Source organism: Sebastes umbrosus, chromosome 20, assembly GCF_015220745.1.
Source record: "Sebastes umbrosus isolate fSebUmb1 chromosome 20, fSebUmb1.pri, whole genome shotgun sequence".
Classification (NCBI taxonomy): domain Eukaryota; kingdom Metazoa; phylum Chordata; class Actinopteri; order Perciformes; family Sebastidae; genus Sebastes; species Sebastes umbrosus.
In genome coordinates this window covers 2931525-2957089 of record NC_051288.1, presented here as the reverse complement: position 1 = coordinate 2957089, position 25565 = coordinate 2931525, and the positions used below count along the sequence as shown (strand labels likewise).

The following is a 25565-nucleotide window of genomic DNA, read 5'->3' as shown; positions in this document are numbered from 1 at the left end:
ATGCCGTTTCATTACCTCATTCAGCTGCACTTCATCATCCCTCATGTGAGATTTGCACCGTGGGATCCATGGTGATATTGCTAACAGTAAATAACAGTGGACCGGGGCAACAACTCGGCATGCAAAACCAGCCAAGGAGCCGGTGAGGTGATGAACAGTTTGAGTTTGTGACTATTATTTTGCATTCAGACACCATAGGGCACTAGATGAAGAAAAAGTCATAAGTCACAGTTATTACCACCTTCTACAGGAAGTGATGACTTCCGGCTGCAGTTCATAGAAACGCATCGCGCACACAGCTTCCCCATATCACACAAACACAGCACACCAGGCAGGAGTCTGGTTGCCAAACATTAGCATCATTATGTCAAGTCAAAGTGAGTCCACCAGCACAGGAGACAATCTACTGCAAACACCTGAACAGGTAAGGACTACAATGCACTTGTATATATTGTCTAAAATATATTACATTTTTGTTTAATTTTGTCTCTCTGCCAGTTTAACCGTTTAATTTATATGGCGCTGTGGTGATGGCCAAATAGATGATGCTGTCAAATATGATAAAATATGATCCACTTTTGTTCTGAAGGTGTTCTGTGTTTCTCTAGGTTTTGTTGTTATCATTTTCGTCAGGCTTTTAGCTGATAATTTTTTTCTTGTGAAATCCCTAAACCTAAATTTGTCAGATGAGTTACGACAGTGTTAAAAGAAATCACACAGAAACATTGAGTCATGTTGTCCAAATGGCTATTTCAAGATGCTGTGACTATGATTCATAATTGTTTTTAGATGTATGTCTGGATCAGATGATGCAGAATGAAGCATAGGCTACTTGTCACGGAAGACAGCCGACACATTTAAAGGAGACTGTGTTTGTTGTGAACTGAGCCATGTTTTGAGCTTCCAGTAGTAGTAACATTATGAAAATATTTTTGCGTGTGATTTGGTTGTGATACAGGTTTATTTGCAGATTTATTTTAGGATGGTTTACTAGTCATTCAGTTTAATGTGACTTTCCCTGCATGGGTTGATACTGAGTAGGTTGTTGCCTATAAGTCACTTGCGTTATCAGCAACAGAGGAAGTCCCTTACAGAGACAGGCCCTATCAGGAATCAATGACATGAGTGTTTCCTGAGCCTCGTGATGCTTTTTTTTTTTGGCAAATGGAGGTATTTTAAAGTCTCTTTATAAAGAGCTGATGATGAGACCTTTAAAGGGGACATATCATGCTCATTTTCAGGTTCATATTTTTATTTTGGGTTTCTACTAGAACATGTTTACATGCTTTAATGTTCAAAAAACATATTATTTTTCTCATACTGTCTGTCTGAATATTCCTGCATTCACCGTCTGAAACACTCCGTTTTAGTGTCTGTCTCTTTAAGGCCCCCCGCCAAAAAAGCCCAATATGTTGCCTTTGCAAAGGTGGTTCTCAAGCTGTGGGTGGTATATTCTAATGAGCCTGCATTTGACATAGGAAAGGGAGCCAAATCTGAATCGCTTGTTGAATCATGTTTTCCGATCTAGGTAGCCCACAAGAAGTGACTGGGTTGTCTTATTTTGTGGGTTGGTAGCAGTGGGCAACTCCGGGGTCTGAAAAGTGAAGCTAATGCTGAAGTGCCTTAAACTTGCATTCTTTCTAATATCCAGCAGGGGGCGACTCCTCTGGTTGTAAAAAGAAGTCTGATTGTATAGAAGTCTATGAGAAAATGAGCCTACTTCTCACTTGATTTATTACCTCAGTAAACATTGTAAACATGAGTTTATGGTCTCAATCACTAGTTTCAAGTCTTCTTCAATACAGCATGATGTTCATTTAGTAAATTATGGTCCCATTTAGAGTCAGATAGACCATAAAACAGGGGATGCTTTTGCGCGTGGCTACCTGGTGATTGACAGGTTGCTACCACGGCTTTGTCCGGTCTGGGAGTTGTCTTTGTTTTCGTCTTGGAACTTTAATCCTTTCCCGGTGTGTTTTCAGTTCATGAAAGTTAATTGTAAAAAAATGTCAGCTTGTGCTTAGCTCCACCCTCTCGTATCACTTCTGGTTGCAAATAAACAAGATGGCGATGGCCAAAATGCCGAGCTTGAGGCTTCAAAAGTCCACTAACCAAAGGTTGATGTCACGGTCACTATGTCTACTTCTTATAGAGGCACTCCAGATACCGTAATGGACTATATGTGTACAAGCACTAAAAATGGAGTTTTTTATGACATGTCCCCTTTAATCCCTGTTTGACCTAACTATGCACTTTGACATCATGATTCTATTCCCTGTATTGAAACACCTTTATCTTCTGTTTTCCAGGATGGCTTAACAAGAGTCAGACAGGTAAAACACACCAGCTACTGGCTGTAGCCTCGCTTTTCAAAGTGTCATTTTTTTCTGTATGTCTTATTGAAGTTTGTGACTGCATTTTTTATTTAACAGAAAGCCTGTATTACAAATTGTGAGTTTGATGTTTGAAAGACATTTGCCAGGCAGGAAGGGTCTACCAGAAGACACCATTGAGATGCATTATTTGGAATGTATAATCCAATGTTTTCAGAGCTGGGGATTAAAAGTCTGGATATCTCGGCCTCTGGTGCATTGATAGCCATGTGATGGCTTTATTGTAAAACATTGCAAGTATATTATATTATGGTTCTTCGCCTGAACTACATCAAATGTAATGGTGTTTTTTTTTTCTCTGCAACTAGACATTTTGAGATGAGAGCTGGAAGAGGAATCGTTCGACATGTTCATTTAGCACTCCACCAAGTGGTTCATTAGCATGTATCAAAGAATTCCCAGTTTCACCCTCAATCCTTTACATTTACCTTGTTCACCCTGTCAGACAGACCATAATGACTCAGCACTTTTCAGTGTAAAAGAGTCCCACATATTGGGAGAATGGCTCTGTTAATGCTCACTGTGAAGATTATGCATCAGTCACTGTTCCTCCAAGGTGTTCAACTTGACTTAGAATTAATCACTAGTTCAGTCTTTCACCCAAGGCTCCTTTGTCATGCGATGTTCCACACATTCTGGTGATTCACTTGAGCAATTCAGGATTTAAATGTAAAAGCTGACAAATGTTAGAGAGGAGATGGGGACAATGCTTTGGATACCAGCTAGATTTAACCATTTAGAGTTAAAGAGGCTTCTGCAAACCTCAAAAAGATCTATGGGGTTTCGAACTTAAAGGCAATTTACTTTTATACACAAACACATACTACAAAAAGTAGGGCTGCACCCTCTTAGCCGATTAATCAACTAATTGGCCATTTTGGTCTTAGTCGACCAAGATTTCTTTAGTCAATTAGTCATTTTTTTACGCTTTGTCATGCTGAATGACTTATTTCTAAGAAACGTTATGTGCACATCTCTGGTAAACACAAGATTTAAAGTGGTGCTTTTGCGTGATTTTTTGTGGAGAAACTCAGTTTTACAGATCTGTTGAATAAATCAACAAATTGTAATTAACTAATAGTGTTAGTCGACTAAGAATTTCTTTGGTCGAGGACAGCTCTAACAAAAAGTGAGACGGTGTGTCACTTCACACGTACGTTTCACAATCAGTCATTATTATCATCTTCTCGGATACAGTGTGGGCCGGTTATGCAATTCAGTGCAATAACAACACTTCCCCTTTACAGAGGTCCTTGATTGTTTATGTGAAATGCATGGCTCTATTGAGGGGCTCATGATAACTAATGCAAACTCAAACAAAAGAGTCTATGAACAAAATTTGATTCTGTATGGAAATGGATGGAAACCAACGGCTCTTTAGGAAATAGGGAAAATGCATTCATACTACAGGATGGTTTGGAAAATAGTCCACTGTAATGTAAAGTATTCATGGTCATTCATGGTCCTTTAAATATTTGTCTTGTCATGGCCGACTTTTGGTCTTTTTCTGTCTTTGTCTCGTCAGTTGTCGCCTGGTCATGTACGTAAACTGGGGTATACGAGGAAAATGCGAGAAAGGAGGGTAGGCGACACTTCGTGACCTTCATGTACCTCAAATTTAACCTCCAAATATCTTAATTTACCTCTTGCATCTAACAGAATCGTGGTGAAAATGTACCGTTTTCTCCTTTAGGATTTCAAGGAGGATGAAAACCCAGAAGAGAAAGCACGGAGACACAAGGAGTCGGAGGTATCACCATTCATCTGTTGTCCTTCACACAGTTTTTTTTCCAACCGAGCTCTCATTCTGTAAATTTCTGTTTAAAGCTGAAGCCTCTGTATAAAGAGCTGTTGTACACCATTGCTCATAAGATGGGTAAACCGTCATCGACTGAGGTCTTCACAGATAGCCAGCTTCATCAGTACATCCAGGAGGTAAACACCTTGGCTTCACACATTACACATATCTCCGCTGCTGTGTTGGTGTATGACTGTTGACGCAGATTCTCTCGCTCCATCTGTCTCCATTTACTAGGCTTTCACTATGACGGAGTCAGAGCACTACCGCCTGTCAGAGAAAGTACAGAGCACAGAGGTGAGAAAAGGAAGTCAGCATGTTTGTTCCAATTTATGCGCCTTTAGAGACCCCTAATATCTATTCAAGCATCTTAACTTTCCACCACCTTCCATTTCCGTTTACCAGTGGCAGAAACAATGTCATCTGCATGTTTGAGGCAGCAATAAGTGTCTAAATAACTCTCTGACCGTTACAGTCCCCAGTATACTGCCTCATGGCCACTGTGAAGGAAGCCAAGGGAATCCTGGGAAAAGACGTCAGTGGTAAGGATGAATCCTATGACTTTGGTGACTTTTCATCTAGGGCTACGAGCAGCTCAAATTTTTCACTTAGCTATAATTATCTCTACTAAGTAGATGGCGCAAAATCTGGTGCAGACATTCATGGTTCCCTGATGATGTATCCTAATGACTTCGGTGACCCGCTGAGTTTTCATCTAGTGCCACCATAAGATTTACATTTTTGTAATTATTTGAGTATTACCATTTTCTGCTACTTTATACTTCTACTCCACTACATCTCAGAGGCAAATATTGTACTTTTTACTCCACTACATGTATTTGACAGCTTTAGTTACTAGTAACTTTGCAGATTTTGATTATCAATACAAAACATAAATCAACTAATAAATTATGATATATTATTATGGATTAAGCTACCCAGCAGTATATAAAGAAATTACAATAAGGTCCACCTTTACCAGCTGAAACATTAAAGTGATGAACACATTAATGCATTATAATTATAATCCAATTATGTAATACACATAATTCTAAAATGAGCCATTCTGCTGAATGAGTACTTTTATTTTTGGTACTTTTAAGTATATTTTGATGCTAATACTTTTGTACTTTTACTTAAGTAATATTTTGAATGCAGGACTTTTACTTGTAACAGAGTATTTTTACACTGTATATTTACTATACAAGATCTGAGAACTTCTTCCACCACTGCATTTTTTGCTAAGCAGATGTCTCAACAATTTTCAGATGTATTGCAATTGAATTTTGCTACAGAAGTTCATGTTCCCCTCTGGATTAATTGTAACAATTGATGAGTATTGATTTTTTTCCTCTAGCCCCATCATTAGACCAAAATTCTGATTTGTCCAATCCTTTGGTTTTTAACCAAATACTTGCAGAACTAATGACATTTTCATGGTCGTGTCTAAATGGTCACCCTCAAAACTCTTGCGAGATGGTTGAAGCTTTGACCTAGAATGGTTAAAGGTGCTAAATGTGAGATTGGGAGCATTTCTATTGGCTCTGCACGGCTCTCAACATGGCGACGGCTGAGCCGGGCAGCTTGCAGCTAACGGTGCTAACAGCGCTAACAGTGGAAACAACGTCGACAGTACTGACAGAGCAAACAGAGTTTACCTAGGGGGTAACTGGAGGGTGGGTGCTTCGCTTCCACAACGACACCATCGGTCAGGACAGCGTTTTCAGCTGTAATTGCCATATGAGAGCAGTGCAGAGCGGCGTGCATGAGCTAGCCAGTGGGGCAACCTCACGAACCTGCACCAAAAGTATGCGCGGGCCGGCCGTGTCAACAAAGCAAGGAGAAGCTTGGATTACAACACACACAGAGGGAGAGCGACTTCATTCTCTGCTCAGGTAGACATTACTCCTCTATATCTTTACATAGTAAATTTGTGTTTGCTGCTATGCTCTGGATATCATATAGAGCACTTTAAAGGTTAGGATAGGTAGGTCGTCCGTCAGGCAGCGAGTCTCACACGAGTTTTCGCACATTTCCGCAAATATAGGGTAACCATCTAGAAACGACCCATTCCCATCACCTTCAGCTGAACTTTGTGTTCCATGCTAATTAGCAAATGTTGCCATGCTAACATGCTAAACTAAAATGGAGAACATAGTAAAAATGATACCCTCTAAACATCATCAGGTTATCATTGTCATTGCAAGCATTTTAGCATGCTGAAATTAGCGTTGAGCACGTTAGTGTATATTGGTTCTCAACATTACATACTGAAAGTGACTCTAGTTGAAATGTAAGTACTTGAGGTGTTTCCGTACCTTGTTTTAATTCCTCTATACTGATGATTTGTGTTCTAGGTGACTTTCTGTTCTCATGTGGACAGTTGATCCCCTCCTTTCACTTCTTGTCAACTGTGTGTCGTCTTTGTGGAGCAGTCTCTTGCTGTCTCTGAATTATGAAATACTGTCATGTTACATGTCTCCACAGTCAGATCTGTTGTGTGTTGAACAGGTTTCAGTGACCCATACTGCCTGCTGACCATAATGGAGGACGAGGCGGAGAGTCGAACACGCCGGTCCAGAGCCAAACCCTCTAAATCTATTGTAAAGGATGCTGTATCCGATGACAAAATCTACCAGTCAGATATAAAGAAGCAGACTCTGAACCCTATCTGGAACCAAACCTTCATCCTGTGAGTCTAAATGTGTGTGTTAACTGTGTAAAGTGAATCAAGTGGAAGTTTGTTTTTCTTATATATTTTTTTCTTTTATGGTTTAGAGAGTTTGGAGACATCGCCGGGGCCAGCTTCCACCTTGAGATGTGGTGAGGAAAACACCCAGAGCTCCACTTTTTCTGCTTTGAAATGTTTCTCTTCATTACTTTCACTTTAATCATGGATGGATTACTGAACGGGCCTATCAAGGAGAGGCCCAGGGGCCCAAAGTGTATGGGGCTCCCCTGGTCTTCACCTACGAAAAGTCAGACACGTACAAACCAGGAAGAGACTCAAAATGACCTCAAAGAAACAACAACAAAAAGATGAAAAACAACTACAAAGAAGCAAAGAAAAACACAGATACACAAAATGACCACAGAGAGACACAAAGCAACTAAAAAGAGTCTCAAAATGACTACAAAGAGACTCAAAATGACTACAAAGAGACCCAAAATGACTACAAAGAGACTCAAAATGACTACAAAGAGACCCAAAATGACTACAAAGAGACTCAAAATGACTACAAAGAGACTCAAAGTGACTACAAAGAGACTCAAAATGACTAGAGACTCAAATTAAGTACAAAGAGACTCAAAATGACTATAAATAATCTCAAAACAACTACAAAGACACTCAAAACAACTACAAAGACACTCAAAACAACTACAAAGTGACACAAAACAATTACAAAGAGACTCATAACAACTACAAAGAGACTCAAAATGACTACAGAGAGACTCAAAACAACTACAAAGAGACTCAAAATGACTACAGATAGACTCAAAGTGACTACAAAGAGACTCAAAATGACTACAAAAGAGACTCAAAACAACTACAAAGAGACACAAAACAACTACAAAGAGACTCAAAACGACTACAAAGTGACTGAAAACAACTACAAAGAGACTGAAAATGACTACAGATAGACTCAAAGTGACTACAAAGAGACTCAAAATGACTACAAAGAGACTCAAAACAACTACAAAGAGACTCAAAACAATTACAAAGAGACTCATAATAACTAAAAAAGAGACTCAAAACAACTACAAAGCGACACAAAACAATTACAGAGAGACTCATAACAACTATAAAAAAAAGACTCAAAATGACTACAAAAAGACTCAAAGTGACTATAAAAAGACTCAAAAGAACTACAAATAGACTCAAAATGACTACAAAATAGACTCAAAACAACTACAAAGACACTCAAAACAACTACAAAGACACTCAAAACAACTACAAAGCGACACAAAACAATTACAAAGAGACTCATAACAACTAAAAGAGACTCAAAATGACTACAGAGAGACTCATAACAACTACAAAAAGACTCAAAATGACTACAGATAGACTCAAAGTGACTACAAAGAGACTCAAAATGACTACAAATAGACTCAAAGTGACTACAAAAGAGACTCAAAATGACTAGAAAAAGGCTCAGAACAACTACAAAGAATCACAAAACAACTACAAAGAGGCTCAAAACGACTATAAAGTGACTCAAAAACAACTATAAAGCGACTCAAAACAATTACAGAGAGACTCATAACAACTACAAAAAGAGACTCAAAACAACTACAAAAGAGACACAAAACAACTACAAAGCGACACAAAACAATTACAGAGAGACTCATAACAACTACAAAGAGACTCAAAACAACTACAAAGAGACACAAAACAACTACAAAGCGACACAAAACAATTACAGAGAGACTCATAACAACTACAAAGAGACTCAAAATGACTAGAAAGCGACACAAAACAACTACAAATAGACTCAAAACAACTACAAAGTCACTCAAAACAACTACAAAGACACTCAAAACAACTACAAAGCGACACAAAACAATTACAAAGAGACTCATAACAACTACAAAGAGACTCAAAATGACTACAGAGAGACTCAAAACAACTACAAAAAAGACTCAAAATGACTAAAGAGATACTCATAACAACTATAAAGAGACTCAAAATGACTACAGATAGACTCAAAGTGACTACAAAGAGACTCAAAATGACTACAAATAGACTCAAAAGGACTACAAAGAGACTCAAAATGACTACAAAGAGACTCAAAAAAACTACAAAGAATCACAAAACAACTACAAAGTGACACAAAACAATTACAGAGAGACTCATAACAACTACGAAGAGACTCAATATGACTACAAATATACTCAAAGTGACTAAAAGAGACTCAAAACAACTACAAAGACACTCAAAAGAACTAAGAAAACGACAAAAAACAACTACAAAGAGACTCAAAACAACTACAAAGAGACTCAAAACAACTACAAAAGTGACTCAAAATGACCACAAAGCGACACAAAACAACTACAAAAAGACTCATAACAACTACAAACTCTAAAACCTGTCTTGGTCCTATGTAGGAGAGGTGGTGGGGCCTTTTGCATGTCTGTGCCCAGGGGCCCATTGTCTCACAATCCACCCAAGACCTTAACAGTGCTCTTTCTGTTTCAGGGATAAGGACGAAGAGGTTTCACTCTCTCAGAAACTAGAGGACATCAAAACCAACATTAATAGTTTAAGAAGGTATCACACTATCACTACTCTGTAACTCACACACAAACAGATGACCAAGCAAAGCAGGTGAACTTACCAGCTTGTGCCTGTTTAGGATGATTAAGGAGGCCAAAAAGGAAAAAGGCACAGATGACTTTTTGGGAAAGGTGGTCCTGAAACTACAGGTAGTAAATGTTCTTATGTGTATATCTGCTATTTTACTCTTCACTGTCTAATCACAAGTCTAATACTCATTTGTGTCATCATCTCACTTTAGGATCTCCACTGTACTGAAGACAACTGGTACAATCTGGAGCCCAGAACGGAGACATATCCTGATCGCGGCCAGTGCCACCTGAATCTCAAGTTCATCCATAAAGCGGTAAAAAGTTCATCCCGTGACACTTTGTTGGTCACAGTATAAATAACATTTATGCATGGAAATGTCAGAAGAAATGGAGAAATGTGCACCAATGAAATGCCAAGTGCTGGTCTAGTGAAGTTAATGACACCAGTGTTCAAGTATGAGGAACAAATGGACATAAAATACGACAATAATGTATTTAATGGTATGTATATGCTTCAGTTTGGCACAATTTTAAAACTGGATTTGTGTTTTGTGACTGACAGAGAGACGGGACGCTGAGTGCCGGCCGTAGTGCTTACATCAACTACTGTGGGATTCTGCAGCAGTTTGTTCAGGCTTACATCTCCAAGCAACAGGTAAAGGACAAGTACAATAAATATAGAAAATATCGTACTTTTCTATCTTTCTTCTTAACTGCCCCTGTCTTTTTTTCTGTCTCTCTCAGAGTTCTGCTCCGTGGAAAGGGGCTCTGTGTGGCGAGGCTCAGACTCTGCTGGAGCTCTACGCTACGCAGAATGACCTCTCACCTTTTCTTCAGGACCTGGCGTAAGAACCTTGTTAACATCTTGCAGATTTATAACAGATTATATGAAAGTATACTAGTATTTAGGAACGTAAGACCAGTTCTACACATTCAAAAACCATAAGCAGAGGAGAAATGCACTATAAATAAGCTTTATAGTACATTTCACTATTTGATATCATAATTGATCTACTCTCAGTAGTATTTTATGAGGTGATATGAACATTTTTTACAAAGTTCTGCTGCCCAACTTAATGATCCAACACAATTTTTTAAGTTACTACAAGTAACTTTTAACTGGTTATGAAACAGTCTCAATTTAATACTGACGCCTCGATATGACCTAAATAAGTAAACAAGACCATCAGCGAGAAGATCGGCTTTTTCTATATAAATATTCCTAATGTTTGTCATTGGTGACGTCGGGTCGGATCCCACGTGAAATCAGATTAAATCATGCAGGTTGACCAGAAACTCCTTTAGCTCAGACTCCAGCGGTTTCTGACAACGACCAGCCCGCCGCAGATAGACACGGATCCGGCTTCGCTGCCGCCTTCGACATGCAATCGGAGCTCCGGCAGGAGGTGAAGAGCTCCTCCAGCCAGGAGCAGAGCTTCTCCACGCTGCTGGAGACCCAGGCCGTATTTCTGGGCCCGCTGGAGGGAAGGGAGGTATGGGAGAACCAGAACCAGGACTGCTCTGGGCAGACTGTCAGACCCTGCTGCAGTAAAATGAGAGGTTTTCTAAAGGGAGTCTGGTGCTCGGAAACACTACCGTGTTTGTCCACAGGGACCGCCAAAATCAACACAAAATGAAAGTTCCTTAGTAGTAGCTTCAATTAAAAAATAACAAATTGAATAATTCAAGGTTTTGTTTTTATACATTTGAAGAGTTTTAGCTGAGAACAGTGGAACACGGTCTAATACTGCAGTGTGCATCAAAAGTTATTACATTTATTATAAAGGAAATTAAAAATTGCCAGTGTATGTCCAGAAATATTTGTTTTGATAGCATGATAGCGGTTTCAAACATACCGTCCGGCTCTTTGTTACCACCGCAATGTGTGCATGCCGTGTCGTCTTTCTGTTTTACTTCTCTGTAAGTTTGTGGATGTGTGTACATCAACAGGAAGTGGGTGGCTTACAGCAAGCTGTACCAGAGTCTAGAGGTGGACTCGTCTTTGCTTCTCCAGCAGCTAACCAGTATAGAGTACCACTGGCACCAGCAGGTGCTGCCATACCAACAGGTACAAGTGCTCACTTCACTGTCACTGGTGGAAAGTAACAAAGTACATTCACTCAAGTAGTTTGATCATGTACTTTAACTACTTTACTTCCATTTTACGCTACTTTATACTTCTGCTCCGCTACAGTTCAGAGGCAAATATTATACTTTTTAAAGGGCGGGTCTATTATTTTATTTTATTTTTTCAGGTTTTTCTATCATTCTCTAGCTTCCCAGTGGTGTTCCTTATGTAGTGAAATCCAAACATTCAATTGTTGGTCAAAGTACGTATGTTTTTGCATCAAACTGCTATTGTCCCAAGCCCTTCTAAAAACCTTTTCCCACGTGACCTGATGCAGGTTTCTCCATGATGACGCTGCTACATGTACAGTATATACATCCTTATAGTCAGTGTATTAACGTTACATACGGTAACTTAGATGGCAGTCGGCATTTCCCAGTTTGGAGAAGCAGACAGGAGTACCGGCACGGAAGCTAAGCGATGTACAACTGTGTACAGATCCGAAAGTCACACAATAACACAAACAAACTAACCGATCGATGCAGCGGTAGACAAACAACTCCCGTGTACTGCGAGGTGAAATTACTATTTTTGTGAATGGAGTCTGGTGGCTTTGAAGAAAGCTAAAACAGCTTCAGTTCCCTATCGTAAAAGAGCTGTCTGACGGCGAGGTAAAGCGGTGAAAATGTTCTAAATATAACGTACACTTAAACTGATTTTCTTTTGGTGGCTACAATTTGTTTTTTCTGCTGGTCCCCTCCACAGCCACTTTCCCTTGCCATCAGACAGCCCTTTCCGATAGCAACTGAAGCAGTTTTATTGCTCTCTTCAAAGCCACCAGACTCCATCACAAAAATAAATAATTTTACCTAGCGTTCACATTAGTCATAATCTTATTGATTAGCTTGTTTTGGTAACCTATGTCTCTGCTTTTTGCGGCTGAGTGGGCGTCTCCATTTGAAAAAATGGAAAGAAATGTAGATGATCCACCCTTTAACTACATTTATTTGACAAGGTCTGTTACTAGTTATTTTCCAGGTGAAGATTTTACATTCAAAACATGTGATCGGTTCATAAAATACGATCCATTGTTAAATATTATACTACCCAGATTAGTTCAAATTAGCTCTGCCTTGACCATCAATAACATTAAAATGATGCTTACATGGTACTGTTTCACTAATAATAATTCAATAAGTATGTGGAGGCCATAAAAAGTATTTTTATTTTGAATTCCTTAGTATGTTATACTGCTTCTATACTCCTAAAAAGTACATTTTTGAATGCAAGACTTTTACTTTTACTTTCATAGAGTACACTGTGATATTGATTGATTACAAAAGTAAAGGATCTGGATACTTGTCACTCACTGCCTATTCCAACCTTATCTTGAACTTATCAATCTTACACTTATTTAAAGAGATACATTTTCTTTCATGCCAGACTTTCTTGGTTCCTCTACTAACATGTTCAAAAGAAACCAAGAGTTATTATCTAAGCACACAATGAACGTTGAGAAATGTGTTGCACTCTCTTAACAGAAACAGGAACTTGGAGACTCTCTTCATGGTTTCCTGCAGTACGGACTGTGTCTAGTGGCCAAATACAGAGACATCTTCCCCCCAACTCCCAGCGCTACTCCAAAACTACACACACTGCTCAGGTACACACAGCTGTGTTTATATATTGGCTGACATAGTCTTTAAATACGGACATTAAGCAATACATTTTTTTTGTTTCAGGATCTTGGTCCAGATCTGTAAGACTCAGGCGTTTCAGAAACTGAACCCAGCTCAGTTTGAGTTGTATGATGAGGTCTACGATGCCATACAGGTCAGTAATCATACTAGTGAGATTATTACCAACAGTATGTATATCATAAGTCTTTAATAACTCCCAATGTCACTGTTCTATCAGACAGGTACACAGGAGTGGTTCACCGTCAAAAAGGGTTTACATCAGCCAATGACTAAGGTGAAGCCTTCACATTGTGGAGTTGAGGGTGATGTGGTTTCTCCATTTGATCTGACAGCACTAAAGTCATGTTGTTTTTGCACCACGCTGATACACAGGAGCTGTCAGAGATCGTGAGCGCCCTCTCCAGGTTGATCGGGGAGGTTCAGGAAGACATCAAACACAACAAGGATGCCTGGAATCGGGTATTTGTCAGGTAAGGTGGGACAATTGAGACAACTGAGACAACTGGAAGTACTAGCGTTGACTTTTCTTCATTCATAGACATTTTGACTTGGTATCAACATTGATCATGGCTGCATTCCATTCAGGTTTGTCAGTTCCAGCGTCCTGTTTTTGTTAATTATTCCCCCTTAAGTCCTGTATAATTCAATGGTATTCAAAAAAAAAGAAAAATCAAAGCTACTTCCAAAAAACTTAGAAACAACTGTGTTTCAACTGTAGCAAACCAAATAGCATTGGGAATATTGTAACCCTTGCAATCATTAATGTGCCTTCTCTCATCATTATAGTGCCGTGCAAGTGGATGTGTTCACTGTCGTCTATAATAGGTTCGACTCCCTGGTAAGAGGCAAACAGAACCGTTTGAGTCCCCTCAACCTCCACTTTTCCTGACAAACTTCTCATTTCATCTCATCTCCTCTTCTCTCCTCCACAGCTTGCAAAGGAAGTGAGGGAAATCTTGTCCCTGATTGAGGGTCAGATGGAGCAGGCTCTAGCCAACAGCCTGTTCCCTGTTTACCTGAGCCTGCAGGCCATCCACAAAGACAAGGCTTTCTTACAGAAAAGGTCAGTCATCATACTCACACCGTAATCTACAGCAGTTCTTCTCACTATCTGATGAGGTCAGCCCACTTGCATCGACACCACCTGTCATGTTCCAAATGTGTTCATTTCAACTGATATTAAAGTGGGTGTGAATAACACTAGATCTATATTATTCTATTATTGAATTACTGTTGAACTATCAATGTTCAGGTTGGTTTGGTTTGCATTCCTGAAACTTGGAGTGGCAGAAGCTAACACACTGAAAACATAAATGAAGGTCGGCACACTGTAGCTCCCTTACTGGCACATCCACAAGTGACCTACAGGAGACAGTGTGTGGACCTGCCTTCAAATAAAGGAGTAAGCAACATGTAAATGATGTACCTAATGCTACAGTATAAACACAAAGTATGTAAAGAAATATAAGTAAGTATTAAAGTTCAAAATAAGAATATAAGAAATATGAACTATGTACAAACATTTGCATTAAGACGTGCAATATATAACATATAACCACAGTGCAAATAAGTAAATACACTATAAAAGGCTTATAAGTAAATACAATACAAAATGCTGAGAAGTGGATTCTGTTAAAGGGACTATTTGTCACTTTCAGAAATGCTTGTTAACAGCGACACCTGTGGCCGCGAAATCAACGAAAGTCAGCGTCAAGCTCGCGCTTGCTCGCTCTAAATATACCTGAACGAGCATCGCTCAAAACAGTGAGGCGACACACGTCAGCTAAAACCACAATATCACTCTGTATTTCAAGATCAAGATCAAGATCAAGATGTTTATTGTCACGCCGGTTGTACAGGTACAAACGTGTGAAATACTTTTCGCTAGGAAGCTCCATTAAATAATAAATTATATTACATTTACATTACAATTATAAAAGGAAATACTTTATACAAGGGCATATTAAGAACATATGTATTAACAATATATACAGTATATACAGTATAAGAAATATTTTTGTGTAAGAATGTGTCAAATTAATTATAGATTTAAAAGTCTGATGGCCTGGGGGAAAAAACTGTTCCTCAGTCTGCTGGTGAGAGTCCTGGGGGTCCTGTATCTTCTACCAGAGGGCAGGAGGGAGAACAGGCTGTTGTGGGGGTGTGTCGTGTCCTTAATGACCCTCAGGGACTTCCTGAGGCACCGCTGGGTGTAAAGCTCCTGCAGGCTGGGCAGCTCGCACCCGGTGATGTGTTGGGCCGAGCGCACCACCCTTTCCAGCGCCTTACGGTCCACGTTGGTGCAGCTGCCGAACCAGGTGGTGAAGCAGCCTGTCAGGAGGCTCTCTATGGTGCCCCGGTAGAAGTCCCTGAGGATTTGCGGTTTCAGTCTGAAAGTCTTGAGTCGCCTCAGAGCGTACAGTCTCTGCTGGGTCTTCCTGACTACAGCGGTGGTGTGGGTGGCCCATGTCAAGTCCTTATGGATGTTGATACCCAGGTATTTAAAGGTGTCCACCCTCTCCACCGCTGTGCCGTTGATGGTGACTGGGGGGTGAGTGCAACCCCCCCTCCTGTAATCCACGATGACCTCCTTGGTCTTTGAGATGTTCAGGGAGAGGTGGTTGTTCTGACACCACTGTTCCAGGGTGGTCACCTCCTCCCTGTAAGCCATCTCGTCGCCATGGGAGATCAACCCCACAACTGCTGTGTCGTCCGCAAACTTCACGATGGTGTTTGAAGCTCTTGTTGCCACACAGTCGTGGGTGTAGAGGGAGTACAGGAGGGGGCTGAGAACACAGCCCTGAGGCGCTCCTGTGCTTAGAGTCAGTGAAGTCGAGGTGAGGTTGTTGATTCTCACCACCTGGGGGCGTCCCGTCAGAAAGTCCAGGATCCAGTCACACAGTGGTGTGTTCAGGCCCAGATCCTTGAGTTTACTGACGAGCCTGGAGGGCACTATGGTGTTGAACGCTGTGCTGTAATCCACGAACAGCATCCTCACATAGGTGTCCCTTCCTTCCAGGTGGGAGAGGGCGGTGTGTAGTACATGGGCGATGGCGTCCTCTGTGCCTCTGTTTGGGCGGTATGCAAATTGTAGGGGGTCGAGTGTGGGGGGAAGCATGGGGCAGATTAGGGATTTAACCAGTTTCTCAAAACACTTGCTGATTATGGGGGTGAGGGCTATGGGGCGCCAGTCGTTTAAGCTGGTTACTTTTTGTTGTTTGGGGATGGGGATGATGGTGGTGGATTTGAAGCAGGTGGGGACAGTCCGGAGAGATAGTGACAGGTTGAAAATTGTTGTGAAAACCCCCGCCAACTGGTGTGCGCAGGACTTCAGGACGCGTCCAGGAATGCCGTCTGGGCCGGCCGCTTTGCGTGGGTTGATACGCAGGAGGGTCCGGCGAACATCAGCCTCTGTGATGGAGAGGGGACGGTCCTGTTCTGCAACAGTCATGGGGGAGGGGTGTGGAGGTGGTGGGCAATCCAGGTTTTCAGCTGAGGTGGGGGTAGAGCGAAGGGGGTTGTCAGTGTTGGATGGTAGTGGTTGTAAGGGGGGGTTCTGATTGTCTGCAGGGGTGGGGGTGGGGCAGGACATGACACAGGGTCTGACAGCGTCTGACTCCACCCGTTGTCTGTAGTCTCTCTTTGCCTGTTTGATTACTGTCCTTAAAGAGTAACGTGAATGTTTGTAGTCGTCTGGTGAGCCTGAGGTGAAGGCTGTGTTCCGTGCATTGAGGGCTGCACGGACATCACAGTTTATCCAGGGCTTTTGATTTGTCTTTGTCTTTATGGTTTTTGTGGGGACTACTTCCTCCGTGCACGTCCTGGTGAAGCTGGTGACTGTGTCTGTGAAGCCACTGATGCTGTCGTTTGCAGTCCTGAACATCTCCCAGTCCACGTGATCAAAACAATCCTGAAGGATGGCGTCTGATTGGTCTGACCAACAGTGAACGGTCCTGTAGGCGGGGGCTTCACGTTTCAGTCTCTGCCTATAGGCGGGGAGAAGGAGGATGGAGGAGTGATCCGATTTGCCGAAAGGTGGGCGGGGGAGGGCTTTATAGCCGTTGCGGAAGGGTGTGTAGCAGTGGTCCAGTGTGTTGTCCCCCCGTGTGTTGAAGTGAATGTGTTGGTACAGTTTTGGGGAAATGTTCTTCAGATTGGCCCGGTTGAAGTCCCCCGCAACAATGAGTGCGGTCCTCGGGTGCGCGGTCTCCTGCACGTATTTCAGCTGCTTGGCAGTAATGTTAGCTGACCAAACGAAGGTCTCTCCATGAATCACTGCTGATCCTAGTGTTGGCTTTTCCTGCCTCAGCGCAGGCTGAGGCAGCGGGGCTCTGCAGCGAGTTGTCATCTCCACCCGCAGCCGGAGGTAGACACCGGCACCCGGTCGGTAACGTAACTCGTTGCGTAGCCCCGTCACTTCACAAGACACGGGAAACCTCTGTTGGTCTGGAGGAGCTGCAGCAGTTATTTCTGCACAAACGTCCACTGTACATTCACTAGATATGCTCAGAGCTAAACTAACTCTTCTGCAGTGTGGAGTGACTGCGCGTCCACGTCTAGAGGTGGAGCGAGAACGTGCGGGCGCTGTCTGAGTGAAGGCGAGCAGGCAGAGGAGGAGAGTACAGCGGCCACAGGCAAGCGCGCATATGCGAGTGCATGTGTCCCGACCCGGTACATTTATACGCTTAAAAAGTTACAAACAGTCCCTTTGAGTGAGTGAAATATAGATGCCAGAATGATATAAATAAGAATTAAATAAGAGTATTTCTTGAAATGTACAGTATAAATGCAGTATTATTGACAGAGTATTGCACAGTTGAATTATTGCACAAATTATTGTACAGTTGAGTTAAGTCAGTACTGTATAGCAGTCTCAGGAAAGGCTTTCATCCTTAAAAATGTGTCTCAGTTTAATAAATGGCCACTACTAGAAGATGATATTTTCTTCCAACTTTGCAAAATATACATTTTTATTAGTGATATTACGCCACAAAATGGCTTTATGGGGATTTTGGCTTCATTTTTGTACAGTGGAAGGCGGTGGAGCTGCGTCGTCCATCTATATCATAGACTGTATATAAAGATATACAGTACAGTCAGTGGAAAAACCCTCCCACCCTGCCTACTGAGCAAACATCAACATTATTTCTGTCGTTTCAGGGGATTACTAGAGTTGACGAACTTTCAAGAAGGCTTCAGAGAGGCTCTGCCCTACTGGCTGAACCAGGCGTTCAGCACAACTCAGGACAGGGTGGAGAGGGCCGTGCAGGTAGACCAGGTAACACTCATGCTTTACTATTATGATAAAGTTAATCTCACTCACAGGCAGTATTATCATGACATGTTTTAAACCGTCCTCTCTCAGCTCCAGCCCCTGCAGACCGGTGCCGTGCCCATAAAACACAGCTCCTCGGCAGTGGACCTGGTGGCGTGTGTCCAACCTATCTGCCATCTGTGGGAGCAGCTGTCCTGGCCCGACCCCGAGGAGGCCTTCATGCTCATGGTCAAACTCACTGAGGTACAGTGTGCCATTGATCAGATGCTGTACCTGGTCAGATTATGTGAGTGTGGGGATGCTGGTAGTTGGCTGTGGTCTATCTTTACTTTCTGTGTGTTTTCAGGATGTGTGTAAGATTGTGGTGAACTACTGTCACATCCTGAAGGAGAGGGTCAGGGTGCTGTCTGAGAAGTCCGACCACGGCAGTGCCATCAACATGGTAAGGGGCTGGCGAGGAGAAAAGAGACATTTCTAATGCCGCTAGGGCTGTCAATCGATAAAATATGTAATCATAATTGATTGTTGCACATTTCTTATCTGTTCAGAATGTACCTAAAAGGGGGATTCTTCAAGTATTTAATACTCTTATCAACATGGGAGTGGGCAAATATGCTGCTTTATGCAAATGTATGTATATATTTATTATTGGAAATCAATTAACAACATAAAAACAAAGACAGATATTGTCCAGAAACCCTCACAGGTACTGCATTTAGCATTAAAATATGCTCAAATCACAACATGGCAAACTGCAGCCCAACAGGCAACAACAGCTGTCAGTGTGTCAGTGTGCTGACTTGACTATGACTTGCCCCCAAACTGCATGTGATTATCATAAAGTAGGCATGTCTGTAAAGGGGAGACTCGTGGGTACCCGTAGAACCCATTTTCATTCACATATCTGGAGGTCAGAGGTCAAGGGGACCCCTTTGAAAATGGCCATGACAGTTTTTCCTCAACAAAATGTAGCGCATGTGTGGAGCGTTATTTAACCTCCTTCCCGTCAAGTTAGTATGACGTGGTTGGTACCAATGGATTCCTTAGGTTTTGTAGTTTAATATGATACCAGTATCTTCACTCTAGCCTGCTACAACCTAAAAATCGCAAGTAATGCGTTAAAGAAATTAGTGGCGTAAAAACGAATTTGCATTAACGTGTTTTGACAGCCCTAAACGCTACATAATATACATCTCAGACCTTTCTCCTCTCTGTGTAGCTGTGCGTGGTGGTGAATGACTTGGAGCACTTGCGGTCAGTGCTGACCCGTCTTCCCACACAGCTGAACTGGCCAGGGCTTCGAGATCGGACCCAAACTGTGATAGGGGAAAGCCAGTTCCACAACACTCTGCCCTCGCAGCTGCAGCAAGCCCAGGGCGTCCTCGGCCGGGAGATTCGCTCCGCTTTAGACACTCTGGGGAAAAAGGTGAGACATTCAACATGTGACATTTGATTATCAGTAAATCCTTGAAACTGAAACGAAATGATGATACAGAGAAACCTTCAACATGACCTCTCCGTCTGCCTCCTCAGTTAAACACAGACATCGAGACACATGTCCGCAACATGTCAACCAGGCGGAGGATTCCCTCCAAGTCCACAGAGGATGTAGGTGATGACCGCCGCCAGTGTAACACAGATAGAGATGCCTCTTATGCATGGCTGATATATCCAACCTCTTCTCTTTTAGGCTGCAGACCCTCTGATGCGCTACCTGGAGCAAGAGCTGCAGTACATGAATGAAAACCTGGTTCAAGAGAACTTCAACAGGTACATCGACTACATGTCACAGTTCTGTCATTGTGAGCTCTGATGGTTCCGTGTGGAGTTAATCCAGTTTTACCACTCTGTATCACCTCGTGAAATTGTGAATCTTTTCCTCTCATGTCCAGTCTCCTGACTCCTCTGTGGAATAACTCAGTGAAGATCCTCTACCAGGTGGCTACTCAGCATCCACAACAAGGAGGGTTCATGGTGTTCTGCCAGAGACTGCTGTATACACTGCAGGTCGGTCCTCAGCCATGTGCTTGTCTCGACTTCAGAAGAAAGCTTTTGTAGTAAATTAGCAGCAATTTAAAGGTGCTGTATACAACATCCAGAGCATTAATATAGCAGCAAACAACTATTGTCTGTGTAAAGATATAGCGAAGCAATGTCTACCTGAGCAGAGAATGAAGTCACTCGCTTGCTCACGCCCGCCGCTCTGCACTGCTCTCATACGGCGGCCCTTTGTTTGTGCTATTGTGTGACTTTGGTGAATCTGAACTAACCAAAGTCGCACAATAACACAAACGAACTAAGCGATGGAGGCAGCAGTAGACCAGCAACTACCATGTTCTGCGAAGTAAAATTACTGGTTTTGGCACGAGCATAGAAAGCGGCTTCAATGGATAAGGTTGGGATAGGTCATCGGGCAGCGTGTCTTGTGAGAGTTTTTGCAAGTTTTTGCCAGATTTTGCAATTTGCAGGTTACCTTCTAGACATGACCCATCATAAGCTGCAGTGGTGGAATGTAACTAAGTGCATATACTCAAGTAGGTCTACTTAAGTACAACTTTGAGGTACTTGTACTTTCCTTTAGTATTTCCATTTTATGCTACTTTATACTTCAGCTCCACTACATTTTGGAGGCAGATATTGTACTTTTTAAAGCACCACATGTATTTGATCGCTTTAGTTGCTTTGCAGATTTAGATTGCGACGTATTATTATGGGTTAAACTAAATATAAAGTAATTCAAATAAGCTCCAACTTTACCAGCTGCAACATTTGCATGATGTGCACAATAATGCATCAATAATTATAATCTGATCATATAATAAACAATATTCTGAAATGGGCCATTCTGCACAATGAGTACTTTTACTTTTGGTACTTCAAGTTTATTTTGAACAGAGTATTTTTACACTGCAGTATTGCTACTTTTACTGAAGTAAAAGATCTGAGTACTTCTTCCACAGCTGGTTAGCTGCGAGCCGCCGGCTCAGCCGTCGCCATGTTGAGAGCCGTGCAGAGGCAATAGAAATAATCCCAATCTCGCATTTAGCACCTTTAAAGTACCAGGTCGACATTTTAGAAAATATGCCCAGTAAACTGTAGCCAGGAGACTTTTAGCTTAGCTTAGCATAAAGACTGTAAGCAGAGGGAAACAGCTAGCCTGGCTCAGTCCAAAGGTCAAATAAATCCACTTACCAGAACCTTTAAAGCTCACTAATTAACATTTGATATCTTATTTGTTGAATCAGTACAATAACAACATTTTGGGGTTTACAGGGGGCCATAGCTTCATGGTACATTTGATTTAGTGTCGTGTGTATTTCAGTGCCTGCAGCAGTGCTTCCTCGCTGAGGGAAACGGGCTCCCTATGAATACACTCCACTCTGATGAGTACAAGGTGAGGAATGTGTCATTTGTCCTTTCCTCAGACCAAAATGAAAGAAAAAAAGTGTGTAATGTGCTTCATCTTTCTCTCCTGTGTTTCCAGGCTCTCAAAGATCTCTTGACTGACAACTCTCTGAGCAGCTGGCAGCTCGTGGAGAAGTTCCTTGTGAGGAAAATATCAGAGCAGGTGAGACAGGCGCCGGCAAGAAACGCATCTCGGACTACGGTAAAACTCATGCTAGTTGTTCAAACTTTCTGTTTCTCCTTGTATACGCGACAGAAAGTGTACAGTCGAGAGAAATACGGAGCAGTCACCCTCCTCACGTCCTACAGGAGATCAGACCAAAGACTCAGAGTTGAGGTGTTGAATGCAGTCAACCTCTTACCAATGGACTCTAATGGTAAGACCATGCAGAGCACTAGCAGCTATATAGATGCATATTGAACCTTTCCTGATGGCCTAACGCTCCGATGCCTTTACCAGGTCTCAGCGATCCGTTTGTGCAGCTATGTCTGGAGCCCAACCACATTTTCGCCGAGGTAGAACCTCGCTGCACACGGATCATAAGCTGTGATCTCAATCCTCTTTTTGATGAGGCCTTTGAATTGTAAGTTTTGTATTCGTCAGTATCGTTTTTCACATCCCAGTTTTCCCTCTCGCAAGTGAACCTGCACAGCCATCCGCTTTCCAGATGTTTTTGAACTGCTTTATCTCCATCCTCTGATCTCTGTCACAGTCTGGTATCCCTGGATCAGTGCCAGGCTCCGGGGGCTTGCCTGGTGGTGACGGTTCTGGACCACGACACCTTGAGGACAGATGACTTTGAAGGCGAGGCCTTCCTGGGCCTTAAGGCCATACCGGGAGTTCCTGGACGAAGGGAAGGAGATGGACTCAGCTCACAGCCCGACGACATCCCAGCTCAGATCCGACTGCCTCTGATGCATCCTAAACCTAATGGTAGGATCTGTCAGTGGGTTTAGGCCAATGAAGCAGGATTTCATTTGTATTAACCTATTAACCCAAGGGGACTCTTGGCAAAAAAATGACCTGTTGGGCCCCAATTAAACCCCACTTTCTACCCACTCTCTGTGCAATATGTACTGTATATCTGTGTTTGAACACTATCTGACCCCAGATGTGAGGTAATTGTGTGGTAAAGTAATATTCATTTAATCTGATTAAACATAGATTAAAAATATAAAAAACGTATTTTTAAGACAGGGACATAACATTATATCATAAAAGAGGACCCACCTTAAAGGGATAGTTCGGTGTTTTAAGGTAGGGTTGTATTTATCCGTAGTCAGTGTATTACCTACAGTAGACGACGGTCGGCACGCCCCCCTTTTGGAGAAACAGACAGGAGTTACTGCACGGAAGAAAAGTAATGTACTGCTGTGGACGGGGTCGGCAGCAAAGCGTATTTTAGCCACCTAAAAGAATCTATATCAGTTTAAGTGTACCCTATATTTTGCACATTTTCACCGCTTTACCTTGCCATCAGACTGCCCTTTCCAACGGGGAACTGAAGCCGTTATCTTTGCTCTCGTCAAAGCAACCAGACTCCACTGAAAAAAACTGTAATTTTACCTCGCAGCACACGGGGGTTGCTGTTCTTCAGCTGCCTCGATCAGTTAGTTTGTTTGTGCTATTGTGTGACTTTGGTGAATCCGAACTAACCAAAGTCACACAATAACTTAAACAAAATAACCGATCGAGGCAGCGGTATACCAGCAACCCCCGTGTTCTGTGAGGTAAAATTACTGTTTTTTTCATGGAGTCTGGTTGCTTTGGCGAGAACATAGAAAACAGCTTCAGTTCCCCATCGGATGCATAGACTGAAAATATTCTAAATATAGCGTACACTTCAGGTAGACCTTTCTTTTCGGTGTCTAAAATATGTTTTGCTGCCAGCCCCATCCACAGCAGAACATTGCGTTTCATCTGTACGGTGTCTGCTTCTCTAAACTAATATACTGACTATGGATAAGTACCTCATAGAACACCACTTCAAAACACCCGAACTATCCCTTTAAAACTGCACTAATCAACATTTAAAAATGAGCAAACCGCAAATCCTGAACTTGTCTCTCATTTTCCAGAGGACAGCATTCTGAGGCTCCTGGAGTCCAGGAGAGGAGAGCGAGAGGCTCAGGCCTACGTGAAGAAGCGAAGACAGAGAGAGAAACAGTCCCAGGAGGGGATTCAACCGTAACAAACACACGGACAATTTCTTCCTCCAAAAATATACTATATTTGTTTTAATGATCTGTACCAAAAAAACAAAGAAATATCCACTCAGAAAGAAACACTGGTGTTGGATGAGTTGTGTCTGGACAGTATACTGAGCATGGGTTTACCAAAGACCATCTGATTCTTCTATACGCTGATCCAAGTTCTCCAAAGTGATGAAGTTCTTTGATCATGAACACTTTCACACCTGCAGTTAAACCTCACACACCATACATATCTGTCTGCTTCCTGATACTTTGTCCAATCAGTGCAAGAGATAAGTATGACATCATGTAATTATGTGTTTGAATATATATATATATATATATATATATATATATATATACCAGACACACGGTGAAATGTCAAAGATTACTACAAATGTAAAAATTTTGGCAGAAAAACCTGTCACATTGATTTTAAACATAGAAAATGGGCTGGTTTTAACAAAAGTTTGTAGGTTTGAGTTAACATGAAAAGCGTTGAAGTAAAAATTAAAAATATGTAATTTCAAAGACTACACAAGTTGACTGAGTACATTTGCCTTGATTGTGTTAACATGCTTTCCTCTTCCAGTTTATGTAGAAGAATATTAGAGAAAACCTGAGTGCTTTAACAGAGGCCATCTGTTGTCAATTTAAACAAATATTACTACATTATTTAAATATTTTCTGTTATTATTCAACAGTAATTGACCATTTTAAATGCATTTTGTAAAAAAAACAAAAAAATAAATTAAACAAGAAATTCAATATAATCTAGACAAGCGCTACCAGCAGACTGGTTTGACGGCCCCCTTTGGGCTGTAGCGATATAGGATCATTGTCTGGATGATGCTAAACAGACCTTTATAAGTGTTCTCAGACCTTAAGACAGCTCATAACCCTGCTAACTGCTTACCTACCGTGTCATCCATCCATCTAGAAGGTTTTGAGATCTTTGCTGTGACAACTAAATTTGCCTCTTTCCAGAAATGATAACAGTTACTCATGGTACCCTGAAATGGATGTAAACACACAGCAGAGTGTACCAGAGTGACACTACCTGGCCACCAAGCCTTATTTAGTTATACCTCAGCTAAGAAGACCATTGTAGTTTTACATTCACGTATGTGTTGTCACAATGCATATGCATCTCATCCATATCGGTCCCATCCAACCGTGTTGTAATTACTTTATAGCCTAACCTTAGCTTTTTACTTCTGGTGTTTGCATTTACACTACAAAAATCCTAAAAATGGCGTCCATTTGTGGAGATCATTTTATGGGGAAAAAAACATGTAAGTTTCCTATCATAAGCATTTGCCAAAAATCTTATTTTCTGCAATAATCCAACATCCTCTTTGTCGAGGGAACCAGTGCGATGCTAACTTCCAGGTAGCCCTGTATAGCTAACAGTTCTCATTACAAC

At 41.7% G+C, this 25565-nt stretch overlaps 1 protein-coding gene across 1 annotated transcript; it reads left to right on the top strand.

Annotated features, from left to right (window-relative positions):
* Positions 1–257: 257 nt before the first annotated feature.
* Positions 258–24673, top strand: unc13d (unc-13 homolog D (C. elegans)). The gene is made up of 34 exons (XM_037754783.1): positions 258–424; positions 2310–2333; positions 3919–3975; positions 4087–4143; positions 4221–4328; positions 4429–4488; positions 4667–4733; positions 6703–6883; positions 6970–7014; positions 9389–9460; positions 9546–9615; positions 9708–9812; positions 10061–10153; positions 10243–10343; positions 11449–11566; positions 13108–13229; positions 13309–13399; positions 13484–13540; positions 13639–13736; positions 14053–14104; positions 14199–14329; positions 18427–18544; positions 18632–18784; positions 18888–18983; positions 19761–19967; positions 20075–20149; positions 20232–20311; positions 20434–20548; positions 21864–21935; positions 22026–22109; positions 22203–22323; positions 22407–22530; positions 22660–22880; positions 24026–24673. The coding sequence occupies exons 1-34, from the start codon at positions 365–367 to the stop codon at positions 24136–24138; spliced, it is 3348 nt and encodes a 1115-aa protein (XP_037610711.1). The 5' UTR covers positions 258–364; the 3' UTR covers positions 24139–24673.
* The last annotated feature ends 892 nt before the right edge of the window (positions 24674–25565 follow it).